The sequence below is a fragment of the Fusarium redolens genome, assembly GCF_020744475.1.
Source record: "Fusarium redolens strain MPI-CAGE-AT-0023 chromosome Unknown BKA55scaffold_8, whole genome shotgun sequence".
NCBI classification, from domain to species: domain Eukaryota; kingdom Fungi; phylum Ascomycota; class Sordariomycetes; order Hypocreales; family Nectriaceae; genus Fusarium; species Fusarium redolens.
Window position 1 is genome coordinate 1,589,848 of NW_025763671.1, and position 13,792 is coordinate 1,603,639.

Consider the following 13,792-nt stretch of genomic DNA (forward strand, 5'->3'; position numbering starts at 1 on the left):
CTCTAAGTTATTATAACTACACATACCCGTACAACACATCAAAACCAGGCTCTTGTTTACTTGTTCAATTCCTAAACCTGTTTCTCCAGTGATCCTGCCACTAGCGACAATGTTTCTCCAACGACATGTACAATCTCATAGACCTGTATGCCTTTACAAGTTTCTGCCCAAAGTTTCACTGCTGCAATGGCCAGACGTCTTATCCTGCCAGGAAAATCGGACTTTGGGCCCAGCGATGCCTCTAGATGAGTCTCTTCGACTAGACGGTCGACCATAGATAGCAGACGCTTCTCCTCCTCTCTGAGAGCTGATGCACCATCCGAGAGAACTAGCTGATAAATATTCTCAAGCCAATGGGTAAGTAGAAGAGCGCACCCAAAGTGACTGATAGCATGTTGGACACTCCAATGACCTGTACGACCACGTGCCACGAATGCAATACCGACCCTCACAGGTATCCTCAAAGCGTAGATAGCATGAAGAACAGCTTGGTCGAGGTGCGGAGCACGAAGGGGTAAAGGATTCCGATGCGGTTCGAACACCTGAGCTTTTACTGTAGGGTCTCGGGATAGCAACTCGCATTGACTATAGAGGCCAAAACCAAGATGAATATGAGCTAGTCGGAGCATCGCAGTTGAGTTGAAAGGTAGAGGCGAATTCCTAGATGAAGGATCGGGTGCAGATTCGATAGCTGAGTCCCAGCAAGATTGCCAGGCACCGAGAGCAGCAGCATAAGTTGCAATGGTACTCTCCGACAGACTTGGTGATGGAGACAACAGGGCAGATGACACTTGACGCTCAAAGTAGATTTGTATCAGCAAACTCTGGATAAGCATATAATTGCCAAACTCAGTTGCCGAGACCTCCTTGGCTAGCGGCTCTCCAGACAATAATTGCTTAAAACATGACTGAAAGTTGAGCTTGTGTGGATCGACCTTTCGCCGTAAACTATTCCATGTTTCCGAGTCCGGTGCGTTGAACTCAGCTTCGGAGCAAGGAAGTTCGAAGCTAAACTCTGTGGCTGTCATCTGAGGCGGCACGTTGAAACAGATAGTTTGGATGTTTAATGTGAAATATGCCGAGAGAAGAGTGCGACGTCTCTCTTCATCGCGGCCCCAGTCCTCCCATGTATCATTGGCATGTTCCTCTGGTAGACGTTTCAGGATGTCGCGGGTGAGTGCAGTCAGTTGGCTACTCATAGCAAGTGCCTCCTCAGCGAGTGGCCCATCTAGCCATGACATAGTCATCACAGCAATCAACAAGGATTGTAATAGTTCAATATCGAATTTGGTTAAAGCAGCAGGGTGATTTGGTGGCGGATCAAAGACTTCTGTAGAGCTTGTAGGGAGCGCTGCAAAACGAGGGAAACCGTTGAGAATGTGGCGGTTTGACGCACGACGTCTTTCCTCCAGCTCATGGTTGATCATAGCTTTGGCCACAAAGTACATGGCATACCCCTGAGGGTGTTCAAATCCATAGAATGACCCTGTAGCTGCCAGCGTTAAGAGAAGCACAGGTGACATGGATTCCAGATTCGTAGTTGGAAGGTGGACGAATGGTAAATGTGGATGATAACCTCGTATCCAGCTTGCGATATATCGAGATAACGCATGTCTGCTGGGAAGTGTAAATGACTGGGGTATATCTGAGCTGTGCTTCGAGAACTCTCTGGAAAGTCTTTCATGAGCAGCAGCGGATACAGCCCAGGGGTTTGTTGCCACAATATCTTCTGTAGTATCTAACAGCCGTTCAGCCCTGTTTCGAACTGGAGTTGGTTGGACTTGTTGTCTCTGGCAGAAAAGTAGTGTCGACTTTGGTGTGTTGCTCAATTCTATATGACCAGGTGCCTCTAGCTGCAAATGGCTTGAGGGAGCAGGCGCAGGAACTGGCCCGGGAACAAACGATTGAGTAAAGAAGTTTGCTGTATCCGGTGTGAATCCTTGATGTGAGTCTTCAGGGGGAAGAACTCCCCCCAGGTAACTGTTGATCATGTCCATCTCGTCTGGGAACATATCCGCGTTAAATGATTCAAATTGCATGAAATCGAGACTGCCCAAAGTGCCCGCTGGGGTCGCACTGCTGTTGTGAATGGGATCTTTCGGCTGCTCAAAGATGTGGCTAGGGGTCTGCTGTTGGTAATCCAGTGGTTGATCATGAATTGAAAACCGGTTCATCATCTCTTGCTGAGAATATATTGTGTGAGGAGAGACTGATGTGTTCATTATACCAGAAGGGCTTCCTTGGAGTTGAAGCTGGGGATTGCGATGATTGATCTCATCGCTAGCTTGTGAGATAGAGGGAGAAGTTGTCACAGCCCCGTTGGGCGATATCGCTAGGTTTGATTCTACTTGTTTCCCTGAGCCGTGAGTAGAACATTGAGAAAGTCGACGATGGCGATTTAGTAGATCTCTAAGATCTGATCAGCTCTGTCAACGGAATAAGCGAATTTTGATATGTCAACTCACTGTCTTGTAAATGTTCGGCCGCATGGACACCCATATGGTCTTTCGCGTGTATCTGGAGAATGATCAGCACCACTTCAACAGCAACCCCTAGTAGAGTGACTCACGTGTACGAATATGCCTTTCAAGATGCTCCTGTCTCTTGAACTCCTTATTGCAGAACCTGCAAAGAGGCACTGGGAGCCGAGGTCTGCCTTTCATAGTGTAAAGTGGGACGTTTGGTCCGTGATATCATCGGTGCTGTATGTTGAGCTGCATCATTGAATACAGAAATGGGGACTTGTGCTAAGTCTGGTAGGGAAGAATATAAACATCGGCCAACTGCAGCATCTTCATACTCATCAATGCCAGACGGGGAGTGTTCGCGGAGTGTAGTTGATAACTGACAGAAGAACTGGGGTAGGCCCCAGGGCTCTTCAAGACCGGCCCGGTCGAGTGGAACCACGTGACGGTATCACCGCTGAACCGGTAACTACGACCGCTAACATCCAGTGACCTACCTTCCAGCGCTATTCCTGATCATCAGATAAAGGCACCTTAGTCGAAGTTTAATTTCAAGATTACTCAACCTCCTTACACGAAACGAGAATTTGATATTTATTCTTCTTCCAATTGCTTTCTCCATTTAGTGTACACTATGATTTACTCCTGTCTTCTCCGAGCCTTTACAACGACCGTTCCCGGACTTACAACACTTCCCGGTGGTTGAGCAATCTTGACAACTTCAGCTCCAACCTGATCTTCACCAACAACCAAATTGATCTCCATCTTCATGGCTTCAAGAACCGCTACAGTCTGTCCTGTCTCCAAAATATCACCAGGCTTGACCAGTACCTTCCAGACATTCGCGTTTACAGGCGACTCAACAACAGTAATCTCGTCCGAGTCAATGTCGCCATCTTCATCCGCACCACCATCAGATTGTTTTGAGATAGTCCATTCATCGAACAGCTTCTGCTCAAGTGCAGCTAACTCATCAGCTGCTTTTGATTGGCGCTCTCGCCACGCTTTATACTCTGGGTCCTTCTTTGCTGAATCAAATTTGGCGATGTACTGATCCATATCGATGGCTGTCTCGCTAATGTCAAAGGAATACTGACCAGCCTCGAAATCCCGCTCCATCTTATCGTACTCTTGTTCTGTCACCTCATAAAAACTGACAAGATCCAGATGATTGAACAGCCAAGGCTTTTTGGGAGAGAAGCCAGGCCGGTTACCTGTAGAATCCCAGCCACCAAGTGTTCGGCCCATGAGTTGGTATCCTCCAGGTGCAGCAACAGGATAGATGGCGACTGTTGATCCTCCCAACCCTACCGAGCCGCTGGGCGTATAGCCTCGACTAGGGTTATACTTCTGACCTGTCAACACCCGCCATGGGTCGAGAGGGAATAAGATAGGTGTTCCGACGAAGAAACCGACGGCAACAGTCAACCATGGTGTTTTGAGAAGAGAGTCCAATACGTCTCGGCGCGTTGCAAGAGCGTTGTTCTTGCGAAGATATTCGACATTGTCAGGGAGATATGCAGCTGTCGGTCTGATGTTCTCCATATACCGTTGCGCTGACTCCTCGAGTGAAGAGTGGTCAAGGCAGACAGGCAGCCTTATCTGTCGAGCAGGGATCTTCACGCCGCTAGTATCGCCAATATTTGTATCAAAGGTCAGAAGTTGTTGGAGAAGCTTAGAACGGTCTATATGGGCCGGATCAAAGCGCACAGTGAGAGTGGCAATGTTGGGATCACCCCGCACACTGGGCAGTTTCGCAGCTGCCAGCTGCTGAGTGAGCAGTTGGACACAGACTGTGTTTCGCAAGTCCGAAGTCTGGTTGCCATACTGAACGATTATGCTGGTATCACCTCCTTGACGGTATATCACCTGGGGATGTACGCCCCTTGCGGGTGACTGATGGAGGATGGAGGATGGGGTCCTCGCGGCGAAGGCCGTATTGAGAGCCCTTACATCTCCAGCCTTGCCATTAGCGAAGGCGGCCAGAGCTTCAAGGTAAGCGTTTTTCTCATGAGTGATCTTCAAAGCATCCTCGTACGAAACGGATTGCAGTCGAACGGTGTCACCAGGTTTGAGTTGACCAAGCTTCCACATCTCCCCAGAGCAGATTGTGGTTGGGCAGACAAAACCACCAAGGTCCGGTCGGTCATTAGCAAAGATGATGGGAGACTCTCCAGTAAAGTTGACACCGCCATTGGGATACCCGTACTCGAACACATTGGACGGATGTGATCCTCCCCCTCCTCCAGATGTTCGAGCCCACTTCAATCGCGGTCCTTGCAAGCGTATACCACTTCGGCCACTGTTGTGACTGACACTCCATTCACCTTCATACAACGTTTTCGATCCCTCCTCTGTCAGGATATCGCCTGAACCGTACGGCCCATCGATACAATAGATGGTGGTGCTTCCAAATTTGGGAACGTGATGGGATGGAAGGCTGAATATTGTCGCTTCAGCTGCCCACGCTTTGGAATCGGGAGATAATGGGAGTATATCGTGTGTCTGAAGCTTTCGACCTTGGTAACCACCGAACCCAAGCTCTGGGGCGGTTGACTTGGAGCCGAGGAACCCTGGGACGTCGGGAAAGCCGCCTCTAACAGCGAGATATGCCCGCGCACCACTTCCAGTGATTTTACCAAGACTCAAAGTCTGTCCCTGTTTGACCACAAGTCTGGACCACAGCGGCTGCGGGCTACCATCGACCGTGATGGGAAGCTCGGCACCACAAACACTGACAATCGCAGCCTCATGAAACATCAACTTAGGCCCGGATAGAGTCACCTCCAATAACTCAACTCCTTCGTCGTTACCAACAAGAATGTTTGCCATCCGAGCACTAAGATCATCCATGGGTCCTCCGGGGGGCACGCCGTGCCCAACAGAGACGCGCCCTGGGTAATCCTGGATCGTGGTGGATACACCAGGTTCAAGGACTTGCATTGAGCAACTCTTAAACTCGAAAGTTGATAGCGAATTGGTCAGGGTGTTCCCACTTGCAAATAACTCCGAGTCAAGAATTGCCGAGAGGTACTCCAAGTTGGACTGAGTCCCCTGAAGTGCTGTATCCGCCAATGCTGCAAGCATCTTGCGTCGCGCAGCTTCTCGACCATCGGGGCTATGGACCATGATCTTACCGATTAAGGGGTCGTAAAGAGGAGTGATGCGCTGGCCGCTTCGGACCCAGGTGTCAACTCGCACACCATCGCCTCGTGGCCAATGGACGTGTTGGAGAACACCAGGACTGGGTGCGAAGTTGCAGAGCGGTATCTCAGCATACACACGAACTTCGATCGCTGAACCAACGGGCTGTGGTCTACCAAGGCCCTTGAGAGCATCAGAGGGAATGCCAAGTTGGTCTTGAAGTTCGTAGTCCGCTTGTCTTAACATCAACTCGACCAAGTCAACTCCGTGGCACAACTCAGAGATACCATGCTCCACTTGTAGTCGAGTGTTCATTTCCAAAAAGAAGAACTGGGCAGTATCGTCATCAACAAGGAACTCGACTGTACCGACGCTCTTGTACTTCAGCTGCAGTGCGTAATTGACGGCCGCGTCAAGCATTCTTTCGCGTAGTCCGGCATGGCGCTCCAAGAATGGGCTCGGTGACTCCTCGACCACTTTCTGATGGCGCCGTTGTAGCGAGCACTCGCGTTCTCCAAAAGCGACAACAATCTCACCGTTGCCTGCAACTTGAACTTCGATGTGGCGAGAACGAGGGTAGTACTTCTCCAAGAAGACTCCCTTGTTCTTGAAGAGCGTGCCAGCGCGACTCTCGACCATAGCAAAAGTCTTCGCAATCTCATCTGCGGAATTACAGATCTGAAGACCCATACCGCCACCGCCACCAGTAGCTTTAAGCATGACTGGGAAGCCCAACTCTGTTGCGGCTTTGGTAGCTTCTTCAGCAGACGCTAAGAGTTGAGTCCCAGGGATGACTGGCACATTGGCAGTTTGTGCGATGCCTCTAGCCTCGTGTTTTAAGCCCATGGCTCTTATTGAAGCTGTTGAAGGGCCGGCGAAGACGATGCCGGCAGAGGAAATTGTATCAGCGAACTCTGCGTTTTCACTAAGGAATCCATATCCGGGAAATACGACATTTGCGCCTGTGCGCTTGCAGATATCCAATATGGCATCGCTATAAGTCGTAAGTGTTTAGACACGGTAACTTGGTAGGATAAAACGTCGATACTTACCCATCTGTATACGCCGAGCTATCCTCTCCTGGTAAAAGGATTGCTTCGTCTGCCAACTTTACATGCAGGGAAGTTGCATCTGCATTGGTGAACACTGAGACAGCATGAAGTCCAAGTTTCCGACAGGCATTTATGCAACGGACAGCAATTTCGCCGCGATTCGCTATCAGGACCTTGCGGATATGTTGTAGTGGGTGTAAGTCAAGTGAACCCATGACTGCGACGGAGGCAAACGGGACAGTTCACTACAAGACGAAAGATATGATAAGACAGATATGAGAAAAAAATTAGCTTTTGGGTAAATGTCTGAAAGATCAGACTTATTATGAACTGATCAGAAACATGGAATGAACGTATGAGTTGATGACCAGCAGCTTGGAGGTGTTATCAAAACTGGGGATAGCCTCTCCACCTCCAGGTTAAGATGCACTATCTCGATAGCTTATCTACCCCAACGCGGGGTGATCAAAAGAGGTAAGAATTCGGGCACCCGGAATTTGTGTTCCTATTATGGTAAGCAATTGGGGTAGGGATCCCCATGTCAGTGAGATTGAGACCACAAGGGATGCAGATGGTACAGTCTTGTTGTGATGTGAGGTACAAGTGCTTATGGTGAGATTTGGTAGGTAGCAGGCTATTGGAAGCTGCAGTTGAAGCATGGCAATGCGAAAGAGCTTACTGCAAGGTACGAAACAGAGTGGACATTGAGAGCATCATGGCTGTAATTACACGGAGCTTTCAGTAGTTAGCTGTCGGCACATACTGCATTCAACGATTGCGGTCTGAATGTGTAAGAACTTAATTAAGAACGCAACAGTTTGATTCAGATTGTCCACAAACAAGTGACCTCTTGGCCGGATGACTCTAATTCTCTGCTTTCCCACCACTGAAGCTCTAAAGCCCGAGCGAAGCAAGATCAGTGAGCAGTCGCGCCGTAATGCTCAATGAGGTTCCAATAAGAGTGTGCAGTCCAACGTCTCAAAGGTTTGCCAACGTAGATCATCATGATAGCAGTGCACCAGACAGCTTCTCCCAACACGGAAATGAGGATGAATGCATTGCGAAGTCCAAGGTTCTCGATCATTGGAACCACCGCGTACCCAAACGCGAAACCTGGATAGCGTTAGTATTGAAGACCTAGTGATTGAGGTGTGTACATACCCATCATGTTGCGAATCAGGATGGTCGATACAAGACCTTCTCCGGCGACCTCCTTGTAAGTGTCGAGGATATAAGTGAAGGCAAGGTTGGACCCCATTGGAAGAGTGACGCAGATCAGGCCAAGACCAAACACAACCCCGAACCAATGGATGTGATATGAAGCGCCAACGCCGTAGAGCAAACAACCTGCAGGATGCATGACGAGGGCGACAAGACAAGTCCAGAGACGCTGCTCGGGTTCCATGACACCTCCATTTCGACGGGCAAGGAACAAAGCCAGGGCATCTGACATCCAGCCTGACAGGAAGCACCCAACAGTTACACCGACAACTGACGCCAGATACGTGAGTCCAATGTTGTTGGCACTAAAGTTGTATGGTGGGTTACCCAGAATCAGTGCCAATGAGCCTCCAACAACATTGTACCAGGCAAGGATTCCACCGACGAGAAGACCACCGAAACCAATACCGGGGAAAGCGAAGAGCAGTCGAATGGGGAGGAAGAAGAGCTTGAAGGTGCTGGGCTGTCGAGAGTCGTGATAACCCCAGACCTTGAGCTTCCCCAGATATGTCTTTTCGCTTTCACCTGGTGTATACGCCACTGCCTCCATTGATCGTGATGTGGACTTCTCGTCTTGGACTGAGGGGTCTTGTTTTTCTGACTGAGTTTCGATATCCTTTCCGACTGTCGCAGAGGCTTTGATAGTAGTTGGGTCGAGTGCAGCTGTATCAGACAAGTTTCCGACGTCATGGTGGCGGTAGAACATGGTCTCTTCGAACAAGAAGAATGTGATGATTGCAACACTTCCTCCGATTATGGTGAGGATATACTGGATCCATCGCCAGCCGAGTTCTTGGGCAACATAGCCTGATGCCACAGGTGCAAGGAACGCGCCGCACCACAAGGTCCAACTGTAAGCACCCATGTAAAAGCCTCGGTCGTGAGCGAAGAAGATGTCCCCAATGATGACTTCGATAAGTGTTTCTTGGGGCGAAGCACAGATACCAAGCAGAACTCGGTTGGTGAAGAACTCTCCTCTCGACTTAATAAAGGCTGTCCAAAGAGTAATGCCCGTGGTGAGAATGACAGAAACAATAAGAGTCAGGCGCCGACCATATGCAAGAGCAACGCATTGAGTAATCATCGTTCCCCAACCAAGAAAGAGGAAGAGAATACCATTACCAGTACTCAGGTCTGCGATGGAGATACCGGTGTCTTCCTCGATCAAGATATAAGCTGGTGACAAGCCAGAAATCATGGCAGCAACAAAGAAGCACCATACCATGGCGCAGATGATATTTCTTGTTTTTCGAGGGATACTCCAGCGTAGAGGATCATCGGGGTCGTCACTGGGCTGCGGAACGAGGACGATGTCGCGTGATTGCTGGCCATGTTTCACGTTGAAGATGCCTTGGACATCAACTAGCTGGACAGTTCCAGGAATGGCGACTTCAGAAGTCATTGCACCTGTAGTTGATCACGAAACAAATATCAGGAAGAACAAAAGGGACGGCAATGAGAATTCTGTGAATTTTGCGAGGCAAAGTACTTAAAAACTGCACCTTGTCATAAAACATCACAACAATGCAAATCATCGCGACATCTATATGATTTATACTACCTTATTATCATTTACTAGACGAAGTGGCTTGCGATAGGCAATCTAGACAACTTATTTCTACCCCAACCTTTCGACTCTTATCGCGCGTCCCTTGATATGATGGACAGGGGGGGCTAAGAAGCTAAGCTACCATCCCCGCATTGATGGCTCGTCATGTGTGACCAGGACCGGCATTGTTTGAGGGCAGTTCAAGGGGTCTGGACATCTGGCCATCTTATTACTTTCTTAGCGAGGAACGATTCGAGTTCTCGCTTGGAGGCGTCGGGCAACCATTGTGTCGATACGGCTGCCATTCTTGCTGGGTGGGCATCACGCAGTAACAAATCCACGTATCAATGTCAAGTATCTCGATAGTGACCCTTATATCGATGATTTAGATGTTTAGAAAGTATGGGATCAGGTCCGAAATCGGTTTCCAATTTCTATGTACATCCTCAAACCAAATTAACTGGGTGTGAAGCAATTCTACAATCTATGGCCGTTTGTATTCTGCGAATGAAATTTGTTTCGGTTTGCTTCATCCACTGCCTTTCGAACCAACCTCGCATTCTCCAGCACAGTCGGTGAATCAGAATGCAGACATATGCTAAACGGCTTCCCCTTAAATCCAAAGTTGAATGGATCTCCGTTGATATCCTTCCCTGTATCTTTCATAGCCGCACCAAAAGCCCGCTCATAACACAACTCCGGTGTTACAGGATGAGATTGCGCAAAAGGAACAAGTCTCCCTTCTGGTGAGTAGTCGATATCGACGTAGACCTCTCCTTGGAACGGAACGCCCATCTCATTGCACATAGCCTCCTGTTCTGGGTTCTGGCAGGCGTATACTGGAACTTTGAAAGTTGCACAAGCTTCAAGTACAGCTCTCATTATGCCCTTGTCTCTTTGCATGTAGAAGAAGAGTTCTCCATGAGGTTTTATGTGAGAGAGCCCAACACCCTCTGCGTCAAGCATAGCTTTTAGAGCTCCGACTTGATACAGGACCATGGCGTACATGTCCTTAGGGTCGATTTCCATTTTTCGACGTCCAAAGCCAAAGAGGTCTTGTAAGCCAGGATGAGCACCAGCTTTGACACCATGTTGCTTGCAGAGACGGATTGTCTTTAACATGATGGATGGATCACCAGCGTGGAAACCACATGCAATATTTGCTGCGTCTATTAGAGGCATGAGTTCCTCATCTGGACCCTATTGAATCTTGATTAGTATTTGGTAAAAAAAAACACAGTCTGTCAGAGATCATACCATTTTCCATCGGCCGAAGCCCTCTCCCATATCAGCATTGATCTCATATCTTTGCGCTAAACCAGTCATGATGCAGGATTTCTGATAGACTGAAAAATGATTCGACTTCGAGATAGGTCAACACTCGTGCTCAAGTCATGATTCGATGAGGAATTTGTGTTCATTATCTCTCCAATACACGTGATACCTCTCCCCATTTAATTGCCTCGTAACAATATGACGTTGCTGATCGCTGAACCCTATGTAACATTGGAGAAGTAGTTAATCATGATTGAGGGACGATAGTCGGGGTAGAAGATGTCCGTTTTGGGAAGATTGGGGTAGTAAGTCTGATAAGCGGTTGGAGCTTATCACGTACCCCAGTCAATAGACAAGCGCCTTTATCCTTATCCTGATTGGATACCCTGGAGCACTTCATATTTGATATTGTACCAACTGGAGGGCGGGATCGATTACCGTGTTCTCGATAGGACTTTTGCAGGTCTTGATAATGTTCTTCAAAGGGAAAAGGGAAATCGATTCGACTGTAGAGCTGTAAGCCCTGCCTCTATTCCCATAGCTCCCACGTGTCATGATGTTGGGTATAGGCAGTCTTCCGTACAAAAAATTACTACGTTATGTTTTTCGACTACGATCGAGAATCGATTCACCAAAAGCCGAGGGCTCTTCATACAATATTACATTTAGATCAAAAAGCATATCACCAATAGCTGGGTCGAAACAATACTCATAGTTAACTGCTCAAAATTGGCGATTTTCACCGAGGCAATCAGGTTTATTATGACACTTCTAAGTTCTCAGTCTCTTGGCAATATACTGAGCGGCCATGACATTATGACCTTTCTAAAGGGAAAATAAGAATACAACAATATTATGCTATTTTGAGACTGTGACACTCGCTTAAGCTCGCCTCTCGTGATATGGACTTCTCTGTCGTGTGTTCTGACAGTCTGATGTAAGAAGCCATCAGGGTTCTCGCCTACCAACCCTTTTGGTGTCGCTAAACCAACATACCTAACTTTTTGCTCGCAAAATCTCATCTTCGACTATTTTGACCATCGTGAGACTCGAATTGAATATACTATATAGCTCAAAAACCCATTAATCAAACCTCTTGTCAGAATGGAGCACGACCCCGTGGAGGATATGCCCCATTGCCATCACCACCACCACCATCTGCAGTACCATACTCATCATCATCACCATGGTCCATCTCACGAAGTCCCAAGGTCAATGGGGGAGCAGAACAAGGCTCATTACAAGTACGACCCTTTCAACTTACTATGACCCTCGCAAGGACTAACTCGCGCCAGTAACGTTCCTCCAGCGCTATTTCGATGGCCTTGGATTATCGAGCTGTGCAACCAGATATCAAAAGAGCTGCGTTCGAATATAGACTGGATTGGTATCAAGCCACCGTCTTCAAGACCGACAAAACTGTTAGATTACGCCTGCGGTGATGGCGTGGCGTCTCGGGTAAGATCCAACGACCTTGACCGTTGAACTCTATCCTGACTTTATTAGGCACTTGCACCGTTCATGTCTACAGTCAGAGGCATGGACATAGCATCAGGAATGGTAGAGCAGTATAACCAAATGGCATTGAAAACAGGGTATACGCCAACCAAAATGCGAGCTATTCAGGGTGATCTTATCGATCCCGAGTTGACGCCATCACCGGATATCAACACGCCAGCATTCTTTGATTTTGATGTAGTCGTCATGTGTATGGCACTTCATCATATAGAAGACCCGGATGACATGATACTACAGCTTTCAAAACGACTGAGACCAGGAGGAATCCTACTTATCGTTGACTGGCTTGCAAACTCTGCGAGCAGTAGTGCTCAGACAGGAAATCGAACGCTAGGAATGCCCAGTGGAGCGATGAGTAGAATGGGATTTCAAGAGAATGAAGTCAAGAGTGCGTATGATAAAGCTGGACTTGAGGATTGGTCGTGGAAATTGACTTCGGCGCCGTCTCAAGTACCAAGAGAGATTGGAGGTGAACAGCAGTTGTTTCTTGCTCGAGGGAAGAAGCCAGTTACTTAGCACGTACTATAAACCTGATTTTAATTTGTCCAGTCACCCGATCGAGATATTGACAGTTGTCATTTTTCAACGACGACCTGTACTTCTTGAGGTGTAGTTGATATCATCCACAAGTTTCTTGAGCTGTCTCTGGAGATCGTACAGACACGTTGCTGTAAGGTTCGAGCGTCGGGTCATCTAATCTCTAAATTTAGCACAAAAAGGAAACTCCCGACTCTATCAAAGGCCAGATAGTCTTGAATTATCACCCCTGTCAGCACCCATCAGCCCTATGTGACATTCAAGAGGCTCTTGTTAAATGCTTGGTTGTTGGTGCAACATCAGCTTGCAAAGCCGTGACTGGCTGCCACGACAAAGACATCCACTTTGACCAATGGATCGATCTCCAAATTGACACTTTCCAGGTATTTGATCAAGTCATCGAGCCAGTCATGGCAACGATTGATAGCCTGTCGCATCCGCCAGGATTCGAGGCGCAGCAGATGATCCTTGTCGTCAGTCACACGATGACTCTTGAACTTGTCTCTTTTCAGGCTTGATGGGCAATAAAGTCGGTAATCTGGCTATTTCCTTGAGATTTGAGATTGATTCTCAATGAACACATATCAACTTTAGAACACCACAGTTCTACTGCATCTTATTTCGGGGCACATATTCTGAGCTCTCAGGTGGAGTGTCAAGCCAAATTAGCGGCCTGCATACGCCAGACCAAACATGATAGGCTATCAAGAAGCGCTTATTTCGCTAGAGTTAGCCTACCTTGCTGTTACAAGCGAGTTACTGAACTCATTGAATTCAACGATATGATCTTACGTATCGTGTCAGGGTGTCAGCTCATCCCCAGAAGCGAAGCTGTGCCTTTTCTTAGCTTCTTAGCTTGCGTCAGCACAACCATTCCTTTTAGGCATCCAAACCATTTAGAGAAGCGCCACGTTTCGCAATAGGTTAGGTGACAGGCTATATACCCGAGCTTTTTTCATTTTTCGTGTTCAGTCTCACCCTCTATTTTAACCTTATTTCTTCATTACCCATATTTTCCACCTACATATCAA

At 47.9% G+C, this 13,792-nt stretch overlaps 4 protein-coding genes across 4 annotated transcripts; 1 reads left to right on the plus strand and 3 right to left on the minus strand.

The window, feature by feature from the left end:
* Positions 1–71: 71 nt before the first annotated feature.
* BKA55DRAFT_539728 (allophanate hydrolase subunit 2-domain-containing protein) lies at positions 72–6,876 on the minus strand (the record flags this gene model as incomplete). Its single annotated transcript, XM_046190175.1, has 6 exons — positions 72–2,356; positions 2,466–2,517; positions 2,570–2,656; positions 2,963–2,971; positions 3,153–6,603; positions 6,662–6,876. The coding sequence occupies 6 exons, from the start codon at positions 6,874–6,876 to the stop codon at positions 72–74; spliced, it is 6,099 nt and encodes a 2,032-aa protein (XP_046049484.1).
* A 701-nt stretch (positions 6,877–7,577) lies between these two features.
* BKA55DRAFT_594310 (major facilitator superfamily domain-containing protein) lies at positions 7,578–9,284 on the minus strand (the record flags this gene model as incomplete). The annotated part of the gene is made up of 2 exons (XM_046195655.1): positions 7,578–7,774; positions 7,823–9,284. 2 exons carry the CDS (start codon positions 9,282–9,284, stop codon positions 7,578–7,580), a joined length of 1,659 nt encoding a protein of 552 aa, XP_046049485.1.
* A 530-nt stretch (positions 9,285–9,814) lies between these two features.
* On the minus strand, positions 9,815–10,951 carry BKA55DRAFT_615550 (uncharacterized protein). Its single transcript, XM_046196706.1, has 2 exons — positions 10,689–10,951; positions 9,815–10,631 (listed from the first exon to the last, which is right to left on the minus strand). The coding sequence occupies exons 1-2, from the start codon at positions 10,755–10,757 to the stop codon at positions 9,909–9,911; spliced, it is 792 nt and encodes a 263-aa protein (XP_046049486.1). The 5' UTR covers positions 10,758–10,951; the 3' UTR covers positions 9,815–9,908.
* An 859-nt stretch (positions 10,952–11,810) lies between these two features.
* Positions 11,811–12,740, plus strand: BKA55DRAFT_594312 (S-adenosyl-L-methionine-dependent methyltransferase; the record flags this gene model as incomplete). Its single annotated transcript, XM_046195656.1, has 3 exons — positions 11,811–11,950; positions 12,002–12,164; positions 12,213–12,740. 3 exons carry the CDS (start codon positions 11,811–11,813, stop codon positions 12,738–12,740), a joined length of 831 nt encoding a protein of 276 aa, XP_046049487.1.
* Between the last annotated feature and the right edge of the window lie 1,052 nt (positions 12,741–13,792).

Coding starts and splice junctions, on each gene's coding strand:
- BKA55DRAFT_615550 (XM_046196706.1), bottom strand. CDS start 10,757: ATGACTGGTTTAGCGCAAAGATATGAGATCAATGCTGATATGGGAGAG. Junction 10,632..10,688: donor GCTTCGGCCGATGGAAAATG/GTATGATCTCTG, acceptor AAGATTCAATAG/GGTCCAGATGAGGAACTCAT.